The following is a 15,047-nucleotide window of genomic DNA, read 5'->3' as shown; positions in this document are numbered from 1 at the left end:
TCTGTTTGAAGAGGAAGAGGGGCAAGGAAGTGAGAGGTGCTGAGTTATTCTACCTGCAGTCTGACCCCACAGGTACATCTGAGTTCTCTTCTGTTACAGGAACCCAGCTGAAAGTTGTGGAACTAGAGGAGAGGTGTCAGGGAGATAGTTATATATTGATCTTAAAACAGTATTCCTTCACCCCATATCTAGGGTAGAAATGCCTCATCCCATTTCTGGCATCCCAAGCGTAAGTTTTCTATAAATATTAATTTTAATTTTTTAAAAAAGGAAGATTGACGTGGAAACAGGACAAAACTGATTTATGAATGAGCACATACAAAAGTGATATAGACTGGATGCAGACTGATATGTCAATCCCTACCTGTGGACAGACAGCAGCAAAGCACAGGGCAAGTTTTACTAATAGATTTTGCTTGCACCAGTTGGCCCTCAGTGGCCTCTCCTCACATAGCACAGGCTGTGCCAGATATATCTGTCTGCCAGAAAATATTCCTTTCAGCTTCAGCAGAATCCTTCAGGATTACAAGCAGTGGGTAGGTGTCACATGGCCTAGATTCACAGCCACTAATGTACTTGATGGACACTGCTCTTTTTTATTCCTGGGACATCTGGGGGACAGTTTGGGTTTTCTCATATTCATTCACCAGTTAAAATTATCCTTGCTGATCAGTCAGTGAAAGCAGCTTGCCATAGTCATTATTGGAAATGCAAACCAATCTCACACAGGCATAGGAGATGTACCTTTATCTAATCCCTGTCCGAACATGTTGGGCAGGATTTGCTCTCTTGAATTTCAGATATTTGAACTCATTACTGGAACAAGATTCTCAGACGCTGTTTCAAAATTGACTTATGGAGGCGGAAAGTCATTCAGTTTCCTGCTGCCATCATAAAAAGCAAATGCAAATATGACATGAGTTTGGTCGGAATTCTCATTAATCATTCAGCTGAAATCATTACAGGAGATTAAATGTATGTGTTCAGCTATGTTTTAAATAGCAGGGTTCCCCCACCCTGCTTTCTTGCTCTACAGTAGAATCGCACGGATTTGTAAACAGTTTGGATAATTAATGAAATAGGTCCATTTTCTTGACCACCTCATTATAAAATGGTACTTTGGTTTGGCCCACATGTAACGCTAAGCCAATCTACGGCTTACTGTGAACGAGAAAGTGTGCTGATGCACAGGGAGGAAATTGCAGCTACTGTACTGGGAGCTGAGCCATGGTTTGGCTTAGAGTTACATTTCTAAGCTCATGGTTTCTCTTGCTCCAAACAAGCCACGAGCTGCAGCCAAAGTTTGTTCTTCGCTTACTGCTCACGGTTTGTTTGGATGATTTATCTGCATTATATTGTATATAATCTATAGGGATACATGTAGCCTTCCTGAGAAGTAATAGCCACAGACATCAGTCTGCAGGCAATTCCAGACAAAAACTGACCTTTATCCTGCACTTTCTAGCGCAATCGTTCTGTCACTTTTCTAACTTTAGAAAGTCTGATAAGAAAAATAGCAGAAAATTGCACTGAAAACTGTGGGATGACAACCACTAGCTGGCAAAGTTGTATAACCTCCATACAAGCATGTCAGGTTTAGTGTTCACGATGACATCATATAACCTTTTGGCAAACTTTGGGCAAACATTTCCCCTCCTCCCAAATCTTTTTTTATGGTCATAGACGAGTATAAGGAGGGAAGGGTACAATCGTTTAAAATCTAGGAGAAAAAAAAACAAAAAACCCATTAAAAAACAAAAACTAAAAGGAATAAAAACAGAATATATACATAAAAGTCTATAAGAATCCAAAAGAAGCTAAGAAAATCCAAAAGAAGTGTTAGGAACATTAGACAAGAATGAAAGAGCGTAAAAGGTTAGTACAGTTGTACCTTTACTTATGTTCACCTCTGGTTATGTATCCTTCGGGATACATGCACGGCAAACCCAGAAGTATTTTTCCAGGTTTCGCAGCATGCACAGAAGCGGCACCTCTGGATACACACACCTCAGGATCTGACTGGAGCTCCGGAACGGCTCCCATGCGCAACCAGAGGTACCACTATATATATAAGACTATAGTAGTCGGTCTACAGAGCACTCTAATATGAGTGCTCATTATATTTAGTTTGTGGCACAAAATCCATCGAATTCTGAACGCTGCTGTGCAGAATCTGGCAATGTTGTATGTTGTAGCAGGATTGGTATCTGAAAGCAGCAGGGAGGTATAGAATTGTCCTGTGCGCCCTGGGTACTTATGCAATGATGGTTAGATGAGGCTAGTACGAATCTCTCTATAGTAAAGACACTGGAGAAGCACATGCTCTATTGTTCCTATTTGTCCAGAGTCACAGGAGTATTGCCTCTCCAGATAAGCAATCCTCCTGTATCGGCCTTCAAGGACAGCCAAGGGGAGGGCATGACATTAAGCCAAAGTAAAGGCCATCCGGTGCTTAGGGACTTCAAGTTTAGATAGATATGCCATAGGGGAGGCAGAGTACCTGGAATATTCATTGGCAATAAAAGTTGGGGTCCAGGCTAGATCCAGCTAGAGCTCAGTATCTGTAACACGTTGTTTTATGAGAGCTTTGGCCTGTTTGTATCCCATGCTGAGTAGAAAACTTGGAGAGAAGCCCAAGGCTGAGATTTTAGTTACCACAGTCTGTTTCTATGCGTATTGAAAATCATTGTTCATAGTTAGTGGGGCAAGGCCAAGGGGAAATAAAGATAGTCTGAGGCAGTAGTTGAGTATGGTCACCCACACTCTGGCCTCCACTTTTATGAAACCTGTCTCTAGTCTCAGGGTGGCATTAGAGACACATTTTGGGACTTGAAGGGCTGATCTTTGGAATTTGGATTGTACAAGTTCTAGGGGGCCAAAATTAGAGAAGGGGCTCACCTGGGCACCATAGAGAAGTTGTGCTATTGTTTTGGCCTCATATAATTTGAGTGCTGCAGGTACCGTATTTTTCGCTCTATAGGACGCACCCGAGAATAGGACGCACCTAGTATTTAGAGGAGGAAAACAAGTAAAAAATATTCTGAATCAAATCATTGCAGCTGCCTTGCCTCGTGGAACCAGCGCAAAAGGAGGAAATGCCGGGAATTACCGGCACAATAAGCTGGGGGAGGGGCAGAAGGGGCAATCCCCATCCTTCCGGCACATTGTAAATCTAGCAGAGTAAGAGCTGCTTACACGCGTGCAAGCAGCTCTTCCTTTGCTTGAAATACAGCCCCGGCTGAGATTGTCGGGGCTTTATGGGGAAGCTGGGGGTTCCCCCAGCCAACCCGGCCAGTGTCGGGGCTGAAGGGGGAAGCCGGGACTCCTGGCTTCAGCAAAAGGAACCCGAAGCCTTTGGAGCGCAGCGCGAGGTCCCACTGCGCTCCAAAGGCTTCAGGCGGCTATCCCTGAAGCCTGGAGAGTGAGAGGGGTCGGTGTGCACTGATCCCTCTCGCTCTCCAGGCTTTAGCCAAAGCAATACGTAGCCTCCGGAGCGCGGAGGGAGCGCTCCCTTTGCGCTTCGGAGGCTTCGCGTTGCTTTCGCTGAAGCCAAGGAGCCTACATTCGCTCCATTAGGACGCGCAAACATTTCCCCTTCATTTTTGGAGGGGAAAAAGTGCGTCCTATAGAGTGAAAAATACGGTATATAGTGGCCATCTCTTGTTTTCAGCAACATGTTTCCCACGGGCTTTCCTACTGCCGGTAGAGTGAAAAACTACCCCCAGGTATTTGAAACAAGAGACCTGCTCAACCTTGTGGCCATCTATGCTCCAAGAGCGTCTCATAGGTCTTTGTGCAAACATATCAACAAGAATCCTCAGCCAACAACTGGTCTGGAAGCTGGCTTGGTCACTGTTCTTCCTGTAAAAAAACTGTCAGTGGTGTGGCACATGATCTTCTGTGTTGGAGCGGCAGGGTACACAGCTTCCAGTCAAATAATTGATAAGTGTTCCCACCAGAGTACTATATCAGATACAATTACAATTCAATCTTATATATGTTTGCTAGAAAGTAAGTCCTGCTGCATTCATTGGGGGTAACTCCATGCAGGAAGTTACCCCCAATGTTAAACCCACCAACTAGAGAGGCAGGAAACCCTCTGAACACAGCCGGCTTACTTCTGAGTTAATATGCACAGAAACTGCCAGTGTTTAATCTATGCAAATCAAATGTCGGTCCCTTGTGTTCAATGGCACTGTTTTTCTCTCAGATATGTACATATAACTGTCCTTTTTTATTGATTTTTTTTCTGTGAACAAATAAAGAGAAAGAATGGGGGGGGTGGAAGAAAGGGGAAAGTGCTTTGAGACTGTAATACAATATGATATATATATAGATAAATAAGTACCACTATTATTCCAACGAGTATACAAGTCATTACAATTTCTCTAAATGTATTTCAAGTATCATTATGTTTGTCCATGCACAGTCTGTGTCTAAAAGCAATCGTTCATATGTTGCACGAGTATAAAGGTAAAGGTAAAGGTACCCCTGCCCGTACGGGCCAGTCTTGACAGACTCTGGGGTTGTGCGCCCATCTCACTTAAGAGGCCAGGGGCCAGCGCTGTCCGGAGACACTTCCGGGTCACGTGGCCAGCGTGACATTGCTGCTCTGGCGAGCCAGAGCCGCACACGGAAACGCCGTTTACCTTCCCGCTGGTAAGCGGTCCCTATTTATCTACTTGCACCCGGAGGTGCTTTCGAACTGCTAGGTTGGCAGGCGCTGGGACCGAGCAGCGGGAGCGCACCCCGCCGCAGGGATTCGAACCGCCGACCTTTCGATCGGCAAGTCCTAGGCGCTGAGGCTTTAACCCACAGCGCCACCTGCGTCCCTGCACGAGTATAGCTATCTTCTTAACAAACTAGCAAAATAAGATAGGGGAAGACATTTTCAAGATGGGTCAAGAAGAACTTGCCATATGGACTGAAGTTTTGCAGGTAACTAGTGATGAATTCTTCTTGACTGATTTTGAAACTTTTCCCTGTGTTAATTTCACTACTGCAATGGAAGTGAAATTCTAGAGGGAAAAATATTCCTCCTGCTAATTATAATGCTTCCCCATATTCATTCATGTAGCAGTCAGCATAAATTTATGTAGCCCTTGAACTAATTTCATGCAGGTGGCAAGGACAGAAAAACGAGGATAGGGGGAGCATAAAGAGAGAAATAAAAAGGGCAGCCCGGCCCATTTTTGCTTTGGTTATTCACCTTACTGGAATGTGGCTCTCAAAAAAAAAAAAAAAAAGAAAAAAAAAAGAAAAAGAAAAAGAAAAAGAAAAAGAAAAAAAAGAAAAAAGGTCCCCCACTTCTGGGTTACAGAATACTTATTTTCTTGAAGCATAATTTAAATTGCCTGGATGCAGAATTCCGTTCCATTCCATTCCATTCTATATTATGTGAAGCACTCCTCAGTCCTGGATATAGCTGGAAACTATATGAAGTGTAAAGATTATATTCCACTGCAACCCCAAATTCAGCTTTTGCACAACATACTAAAATGTGCCTTTGACCCTCTCTGAGGCGATGTGCCATGTGTAAATGCTGTCAACACAGGACAGATTGTGAGAAAGAAATCAAATTAGCACTGCAGCCGTTGCATATTTTACATTGGCATTGTCGACTGATTTAAGTGTCGTGTGTGACAGTGCTCTGACCTTAATGTAGACTTGGAGCTTCTTGGCTCAGTTTTGCCCACAAATATTTGGGACCTAATTAAGGCCAGTTGCTCTGTTTCGGTTCATAAGCACGTTCGTTTGAGAGACGGGGGCGTGGGGGGAGATTTGCTGTTTCGTTTCTGCACTGAGCTAAGGCTTACCAATATGTAAACAATAATGCAGCCGATGGCAGTGCTGCTAGGAGACGATGACACAACCCAGTCAGATGAGGACAGAATGAAATGTGAATCCAGAAGTCACCTTGTTTAATGGAGGCGGGTCAACTGCTCAAGTGTGTTCAGTAGGATCTTAGTGTCACGGGTGGGTGACCTTATTAGTGAGCAATGCACACATCTGACAGCTCTCTTCACACTAAAGACAAACGGCTGCACCTTCTCTCAACCAGTGAAATTTTTCTCTTCAGTGAAATATATCATTGTACAGGTAGATGTACAAAGATCTGGCCAATCAAAATGTTTTATGGGCTTCAGGACCATTGCTTTTCCTCAGTATGCTGTTGGGAGTAGAGGCAAAGGGATCTTTCAGTGTTGGTTCTCACAGATGTTCATTTTTCCAGCTGCAATTTTCTGCAGCAACTTTTAAAAATAAAATGGTCATAAAAGTTCTCAAGCATTTAAGTGCAATTTCCCCCCCAATAAACATATGTTTGTATGCATGTGTTGACTAACGGATACATTTCAGCAAGCAGTTTCTTATAATACAATGCATTTGTGTATGTTACCTTCACTAGTACATGTATTTGTATGCATACTTTACCCTAGTATATGCAATTATTGTACATATTACTTGCATTGAAAAATTCAGATAAATGTGAATTTAGAAGGATGTCTGTTTCTGTTCTCATATTGTTTTGGAAAATGTGTACATGCTGCAGAATTGCATACAAAGATGTGTTTATTAGGAGATATTTGCTGATGAATTTTCATGAATACTTTCAATAAAATAAACGTGCAAACTAATGTGGATCTGTGGAGAACTGAAGATCAGAAAAGTTGAGAAACTGGGAAAAATAGAAATTGACAGATTCACCCATTTCTGTCTCTGTGACAGTTTCTAGTCTAGTCTAGTAGCAGACTATGAAAGGGGGGCTATTTAAACCAGAGAACTGTTATGAGAGGAAGGGTTAACTCACACCCTTCTCCGCCATGGCTGTGGGGAAACTGGCAGCCTTCCCTCAGCTACATTTCATTAACAAAAATATAACATTGGGAGATCACAGATCTCCCATCAGTAATTAATAGTTTGGCCTCAAACCAAATAATAATTAAAGTTTTAGAGAGACCCTTGGTCATCTCTGAAGAAAAAGAAAGAAACTTGAAATCAAGGCGTCAAATCAAATGATAAATCCATATTAATCACAATGCACATACATTCTGAAAATGGGTTGATCTGCTTTTATTGCCAGATAGATAACAGTCAGAAGGTATATACTAAGGCATACAAAGTGCTCTTAGCATCACTTGTGATAGCTCCACTAGTCCTGAGTTAGGATTGAATTTATATCTTTTATGTGCAAGTTCCAAAATCTATGCCCAAGATTGCCTTGGTGTTCGTAATGTGATCTTGTATTGTAGGTTGCTTCCACGCTAATACTTTGTTCTGGAGTTGCCCCTTCAGTCAATGTCATTGCCAAATTGTTACATTCTAGTGCTTTCTGTGTTGTTCTCCATTGTTTATTAGACCTAGTTTTTGATAAAATGTGAATGTAGCACCTGCCTGCCCAGTAACAAAGCATTACTAAGGCTTTTAAGTACTACTTCACTTTTAATTAAAAGCTTCCTGCTCGCAAGGTCTGCCTCCTTCCCACCCCCTATTCAGCACAGCTATGGGGTTACTGATGAACTGGCCCTTTCTTTTTCCTTAACTGATTATCTTCTCTTCCTTCTATGAGGTGATGAGACTGTGATGAAGCAACCTTGGTCCTTCCCCTGTGGTTTTGTTTCTGCCTTATGCTTCCTAATTCCACTGGAATTTCATGCTGGTTGACTGTCTCTTGGTGATGTCCAAAAACCTCTTCTTGCCTTTTCTAGGTCCTGAATACTTGAAGAGGCGACTGTTCCAGGAGCTCATGGAGAACGAAGAGAATATAGAGAATACTGAAGAGCCACCACCTGTGGAACAGCCACCTCCACCACCACCTCCAGAGAGCCCTCAGGTTGATGAGCAAGATTCCACCAAGCCCAAAGAAAGTCCCGCTCGAACGCCTTCACCAGCTGGAACACCACCTGAGGCCAAACGAGCTAAGCAAGGTTCTCAGAAAAGCCCTGGGAGCTGGAATGGAGATCATGGCAAGGATGGCAGCGGCACAGGAAGTAGGCCCAACACACCTTCTAAAGCTTTGCTAGCACCTGCAGAGAAGGCAGCAGGTGGTAGTAGGCCTGCTTCCCGGAGCCCCAGCCACCCTAGCCATGTGAGGGTTGCTGCTAACCAGATGGAGATCAAACCCCTTCAGAGGATACATCAGGAAGGTGACGTTGCATTATTTCAGGGCTATCACAGCTATGCTGTGAGGACCTCCCCGGTTACTCCCCCAGTGGACTTTGAGGAGGAATCATTCCCTGACTCCACGTTGCCTGCCAAGCCAAGTTCCCCAGAGCCCAAAGCAGATGTGAAGGCCATTGAGCACAAACCGGAGCCGCAAAAGAGGGGAGGTACACCTGTCTCTCAGCATGAAGCAGCTCACGAAGAAAAAAAAGCACTCAGAGCAGAACCTAAGCAGGATCTCAAGCAACATCCGCCACCAGAACCCAAAGCAGAAGAGAAAGCCGAAGCTGCAGCTGAAGGCAAGCCTGAACGGAAAACTGAAACGAAGGTGGTGGCCAAAACTGACCCCAAGGCTGTGGTGAAGAAAGTTGCTTCACCAGAGGCAGCAACGAAAGAGGTGGAAGAGCATGAAGAGGTGCTGCTACATGGTCTTTCTAAAGGAGAGGGGAGTGGTTTTTTTTCCATTGGGGGCTGGATAGGGGAGGGAAAGAAGCAAATAATAATCTGAATCTCCTTTTCAATTTCTCGTTTGCTTCACTGCTGTCATTTGTGCCACATTGCTTTCATGTACAAAAACCGAGGTGGGTACATAAATGCACGACATGCGTGCACCTGATCTGGACTACTGTCTACATGTGAAAACTTATTTTTAAAACTACAGTACTGTGTGAATTGTTATGTGTTCCATTCCATCAGATGGGGCTGTAAGGTACTGTGAATTGACATTTTTAAGTCAGGTCAATAAATACTACCAGATGCAGATAGGATTTACTCAGGTGTAACAGTTTGGGGTGTTTTTGTGTGTGTATATCACCTATCCCTTTTCCACCTCCTGCCAAACAATTTTTTAAAAAATAGCTAGAGCAATCTTCTAGCTGTAAAGTTTGCTCTGTGGTTCAGAAGATTTCTCTCTCTCTCTCTCTCTCTCTCTCTCTCTCTCTCTCTCTCTCTCTCTCTCTCTCCACACACACACACACACAGAGAGAGAGAGAGAGAGAGAGAGAGAGAGAGAGAGAGAGAGAGAGAGAGAATCACACAATATATTGTGTGCTATCTATATTTCCAGTACCACCGCCATGTTAAAATACATGTCGTGGTTTGTTGAAAATGTTAACTTTGCTGACTTACTGCTAGGGTGAGTGTTCCTGGATTGTAGAACAGGGTTGGCATTAATGGCAGCTGGTGCTCATTGGGGCTGGTAGTACAGAGGGTAGCTGATGATTGGTGAACTCAGGGGTAGCATAGGCAGAGTGAATGGTAGGCAGAGCGCTCCAAGGCAGCAAACCTATTCACCCCCACAGAAGAGTAAGTGAGCATCTTGGAACTTGCTTCTGAATAAAAAATGCACATGATTCTATTCATAATCATACCTCATCAGTGTAATTAATCATTTCATATAGTGATAATACATCATTCTGATAGAGAAGCCAGAAAATATTACCTTCAAGAACAGAGCTATTAATCCCAAACAGCCCAATCCAATGCATGGTTACTTGGAAGTAAGCCCTGCTGGGTGCTCCCAATAAAGTTATATTGCAAACTTCCCAGCCTGGTGCCCTCCAGATGTTACAGTTCCAACCATCCCTAACTATTGGGCTTGCTGGCTGCGGCTGTTTAGAGTTGGAGTCCAACAATATCTGGAAGGCATCAGGTTGAGAGCAGCTGCTGTATTGGAGTGCCGGGTTAGAACTCCCCTCTTTTTCTCTTAGCCGTGCTTCTGTGTCTGACATGCAGAAACTGAACAGGTATGGCTATATCCATGGTGGGGAAAACATCTTCCAGCCTGAGTTTCTGCCTGTATACATAGAAGTGATTTCCCCCCGAAGTTCATATGAGTGTAGCATTCACCAGCTTTTTAAAAAAACAGGCTAATGCTGAACTCACAGGAGCAGAGCCAGCAAAACAGGGGTTGACATTCCTGCTGTCACTCTACAGTCTAGAAAAATGCCTCAGGTGGTATATTTGCAGAAGACAAATTTGGTTACCATCTTTTCTGTGCACAGGGCTCCAGTGCCTTTAACAGCTGCAGGAAAGGCAGGTATGCAACATGTGTAGCTTCTCCCAAAATGAAGATTTAGCGCAGCTTGCTCCAGGCATCGAAATGAACATTACCCCAGATATGGTGGCATGAGACTGACCTGCACAAATGTTTAGGTGCGGTGATGATGGAATGAAAGCAAATAACCCTAACCCTATTGATTTCATTAGTACTTACTTCAGGACAAGGGTGGCTAATCTGTGAATGTTGTTGGACTGCAGCTCCCATCAGCTTCAGCCATCATGGTCAGTGGACAAGGATTATGGGAGTTGTAGTCCAACAACATCTGGTGAGACACAGGTTCCCACCACTGCTCTATGAATTGCTTCTGACAGTGGTGGCTATAATGCATAAAAGCCATTGACAGAACTATTTTTGCTTTCACAAGTGAGCAAGTTTTTCATCTGTGTCTTCTAAATCACAGTAAATAACATTATACTCTTGTTGTTGTTTTTTCCTTAGGGACCTAACACAATCATCATTTGCATGGTCATCCTATTGAACGTTGGCCTCTCCATCTTATTTGTCCATTTTCTGACATGATAAGATGCTAAGACAAGGTAAGGGGGACAAATGAAATGGCTCAGAGTGCCCTATTGTTTTGACATTTTGGGAAATGAAGACTTCGCTTTGGAACCTTTTTGTAAAAGGACAACTTGGTTATCTGGCTACACATCAGTGCACAACTATTGTTTCCTGTTTTGTGAAGAAGAGTTCTGTGCATGTTTATTTAGAAGCAGTTCAGTGAGGGGTTGGTCCCAAGAAAATTTGCATACAGGGTCACTACAGGATATCTATCTACCCTCTCTCCATGTCCCCCCCGCTCCCTGTCTCTCTCTCTCTCCCTCACACACACACACACACGTCTCAGATCTTGAATAAAAAAATAACAAGAAGCTGCAAAAGCTTCCTTACAGAACCACACTCATATACACAAACTCCTGGGTCTCCTACATGAGACCCAAACCATCTCAGACCTTAAATACTAGCATTAGGATTGTGAATTGGGCCAGGTAGCTTACAGGCAGTCAGTGAAGCACTTTCAGGATTGGTGTTACATGATCCCATTTTGCTGTTCTGCTGAATAGCCAGTGGCTGCATTCTAGCTGTAGCTTCATTTTCAAGTGCAACCCTACATAAAATGAATTGCAATAATTCAGCCATGACTTTTGCTGGGTTAAGGCCTCTAATTCCTTGTTAAATAATTCCTTTATCCTGACACCTCTTGTTGAAAGCTTTTTGGAGTGTGACATCTTAAACATTAACTTAAGCCAATAATTATATTTTCTATTACCATTGCTACTCCCTGTTTTCTTTCTCACTGATTTCTATTCTTACAGAAGTTTCTGCTGACATCTATGCCTTGCCAGAGGTATAACACCATCTATTCAGAACCATCTAAAGAGGGAGGAGCTTAGAACCCAGTGTTGGCATTGTGGTCATGAACTTCCATAGAAGGCTTCTGAAGAGCTTGTTAGCCTAGGCCCCCAACTATAGACGATCTCTTCTGCCCAGCAGGAAGAAACCTTGACTGTTGCATCCCCCTCCTCATTCTTCCTTTTGTTGTGAATGAGAATTGCCTTAAAGTTTCATAACTTTGTTGATACTGTTGTACTGCAGTTTGAAGAAACAAGGATTCATCTGTAATTGTGGAAACACAAACAAGGCAGTCTCTCCTTCAAATTCCACCTTGAAAATTCCAGGCTTCACTGGAAGACTCGTCGTTATAAATCTCCTGAAGAACACCATGTTTCTAAGCTATGTAGCAGCCAGGAATAATTGTTATAGCTGTTGATTTAACTTCTCCCACCCAAACCAAGATTGTTATGAATCCAGTGTTAGGAAAGGTTAGGCTATGCTCCCTGCTGCTGCATAACTCTGAAAAAAAATCTGTGTAGAAGTCCAGATTTTAGAGCAGGCAAAAGCCATTTCCTTGAGTAGTGGATCCACATTAGGATCCAAGTGAATCCACAGTGGGAAAAATGAAAACACCCATGGATTTCAGTGTAAGGATGCTTCAATGTAGTCTTATAAGCAGTCCCTAGAAATGAATCCTCTGCAGTTCTGCCAAGTAGGAATTAGATAGAGTGAATCTTTTTTAGAGTTTAAGAAACCTTCTCACTAAGGGCTGCATTTTGAATGTGGTTCGCAACGTACTGGTAGATGAAGTCAGTGCTCAGTTAAGCAGTGCCTTGTCGGCATCCTCTTGTCATTGGAAGTTGCCTATTCCCCAGAAGTTAGACCTGCCGTGAGATTCACTTTGTACATTATGTTTTTCTCTGGGTATTCAGATGCACATATGACCTGGCATATGCAGAACCCTAAAAAATGTAATGCATGAATCAGCCCTAAATGTGTTTGGATGTTTTTCCTCCCCTCCCAAAGCATAGACTTTGATTCAATTTCAAAAGCTTTAAAATGTGCCTTATTTAAAACTGACTGTGAACTTGTATGTTTGCTGACACTCCTTGGTGCAGCAGAAGCTGGTTAAAATGGGAAAGTGGAAAAAAGGAACTTGAAAAATGTTGGGTTTAAAAAGGAAGGCTCCAGTTGCAGTTGCCAAGCAGTGAAAGCCTTATAAATATGGTGCCATAGACAGGCAGCAGGTAGACACCAGGGTAGTATTTTTTTCAGATCAGATTACTTAGAATTCATAAGTCGCTGAAAATGAAATTGGGAAGCAGGAGTGATGACATTTTGTGCCTTTCCCACTTGCTTTTTCTACTTTAATCAAATTATATTGTAAATTGGAGGAAGAGGGATACATTATCTCTGCCCAGCAGCCCATGTGTTGGAAGAGGCTTCAGCAAAATGCTTAGCCATGTTTGAGGAACATCCGCAGAACATGGGGTGATAACAATTTAGTCAGCCTTGGGTTTTATGATTACTTTTTCTCTTCTAAAGGTGTTTGTAACAAATAGGCTGTTATTTGCTTTTGAAATGTGACAACCTGTTTCCTGGCTCCCTAGCCGCCAGATGTCCAATTTCAGTATGCAAACTGCTTTATAACTATGTATGTTATTTTCTTTGAGAGACCTCAGTGGCCTTTATTTATCATGAAGCACAAAATCTGGTCCTTTTGAAAAAGGCAGAGATTGTTGCCAACCCTACCCCCACCTCATAAACCCCGCTTCATACAAATATGATGTTCTGCTGTCTCATTCTTGTGCTTTGTTCCTTACAATGTGATGGGGAAAGTAGGTAGATTTGCTTTATGTGGCATATATAAATATATGAACTGGGATCGAGAGGGCTTCTTTAGACGTGCCCAAAAGCTTGTGTGCATCCACTGTGGGGTTTGTTTGTTTTTTAATTCATTTGAACACCTGAAACTCCATGCCAAATCCCAAGCTGCATTTGAAACTCATCACTTTCATGTGCAGTTTGCCATTCAGCACGTCATGACTGCAGTTTAGTGTACAGAACTGTTTGGGTAGTTCTTTGAATCGTAACCATATGTGTTGTATGTAGATCCGGAGGGCTTGTGCAAACATGGTTATCCCTTGGTCCCTACAACCTGTAGTAACTGCTGTGTTTACATACAGGTAGCCACAGGTCTACCTCCAAGAAGTAATGATAAGTAATTCAGTAGAGCACAAACGGGTTACGTTTGATAATGCAGCTCCCAAGCAGTTTCATATTCCCTGCCATATCTTTCTAGAGTCCTGTGAACCCCAGCCTTCTGTGTTTTTAAAATGGCAATTTCCTAGTCCTCGTTGTTCCAAAGATGAGCTTGAACGTGACAAACTTTTAAAATGCACAAACATCATGCCTCAAATCCAGAGCCCCGTGTGAGCCCAGGTGCACAAATGATGGAGACTTTTCATTTGCTTCAATGGAAGGGGCTCTGTGCACATGCATTCGTAATCTGCCCTCTCTTTTAAAGCGAGTTGAAGGGTCTTGTTGGTAGGGGAGCTGCATGTGTGCAGCGTAGTGCTGGCATCCTCAAAGAACTGATGGATCAGAACAAATGTATGCACAAGCCTGCTGGGTTTTTTGTTTCCCAGCGCGAGCAAGAACAGGTTTACCTCAAGTTTGCATGCCTTCAAAAGTAGGTGTCTGTTGTTTGATTTTTCAGGTCTTACAAAAACGGAAAATGTTGTCACCACCAACAACACACCTTAATCACAAGTTTTTTAAAAAAATAAAAAAGTGTATGGCAATTTGTATAATATCGTCCAGGAGTTTTCATCAGTTGTTCTGCTGGATTATGTGCAATAATAAAATGTTTTCTTTTGCTCACGTTACCCACTGTAAATTTTTAGATCGGTGGCTGTTAGAAATGGTATATCTCTGATATTATGCATTTTAAGTTAAATGTTAACTAGTCTTGTTCCACAGAAACAGCAAGCCACAAATCTAGGTGCAGCCCCGTCAAAGTTAAGTCGTTTTCAGTACCGTAGCTTTCAATAGGACCGTTTGAATGCATAATAAAATCTCTCCCGTTGAAATCAATAAGGTGGAATCACGTCCCAAGAGATCTGGGGTTTAACTGATTTGTGTGTCAGGTTGTTATATAAACTGCAAATAATAACATACTAGTAATAATAATAATAATAATAATAATTTATTATTTATACCCCGCCCATCTGGCTGAGTTTCCCCAGCCACTCTGGGCGGCTCCCAATCAGTGTTAAAAACAATACAGCATTACATATTAAAAACTTCCCTGAACAGGGCTGCCTTAAGATGTCTTCTGAATGTCAGGTAATTCTTTATCTCTTTGACATCTGATGGGAGGGCGTTCCACAGGTCGGGCGCCACTACCGAGAAGGCCCTCTGCCTGGTTCCCTGTAGCCTCACTTCTCGCAATGAGGGAACCGCCAGAAGGCCCTCGGCGCTAGTGAGA

At 42.9% G+C, this 15,047-nt stretch overlaps 1 protein-coding gene across 4 annotated transcripts in view; it reads left to right on the top strand.

Annotated features, from left to right (window-relative positions):
• Positions 1-13,339, top strand: part of JPH2 (junctophilin 2) — an 81,947-nt gene extending 68,608 nt beyond the window's left edge. For 2 of the 4 annotated variants that reach the window (XM_079979183.1, XM_079979184.1), the window contains exons 4-6: positions 7,707-8,575; positions 10,661-10,758; positions 11,539-13,339. In XM_079979183.1, coding sequence (XP_079835309.1) covers positions 7,707-8,575; positions 10,661-10,741 — 950 coding nt within the window. In that variant the 3' untranslated portion in view covers positions 10,742-10,758; positions 11,539-13,339. Of the gene's footprint in view, positions 1-7,706; positions 8,576-10,660; positions 10,759-11,538 lie in introns of those variants that run through there. The other 2 variants (XM_079979186.1, XM_079979185.1) reach the window with 2 other exon arrangements.
• Positions 13,340-15,047: the final 1,708 nt, after the last annotated feature.

Source organism: Podarcis cretensis (genome assembly GCF_951804945.1).
Source record: "Podarcis cretensis genome assembly, chromosome: 6".
NCBI lineage: Eukaryota > Metazoa > Chordata > Lepidosauria > Squamata > Lacertidae > Podarcis > Podarcis cretensis.
The sequence above is the reverse complement of the archived record's forward strand: the minus strand, read 5'-3'. Positions and strand labels throughout refer to the sequence as shown.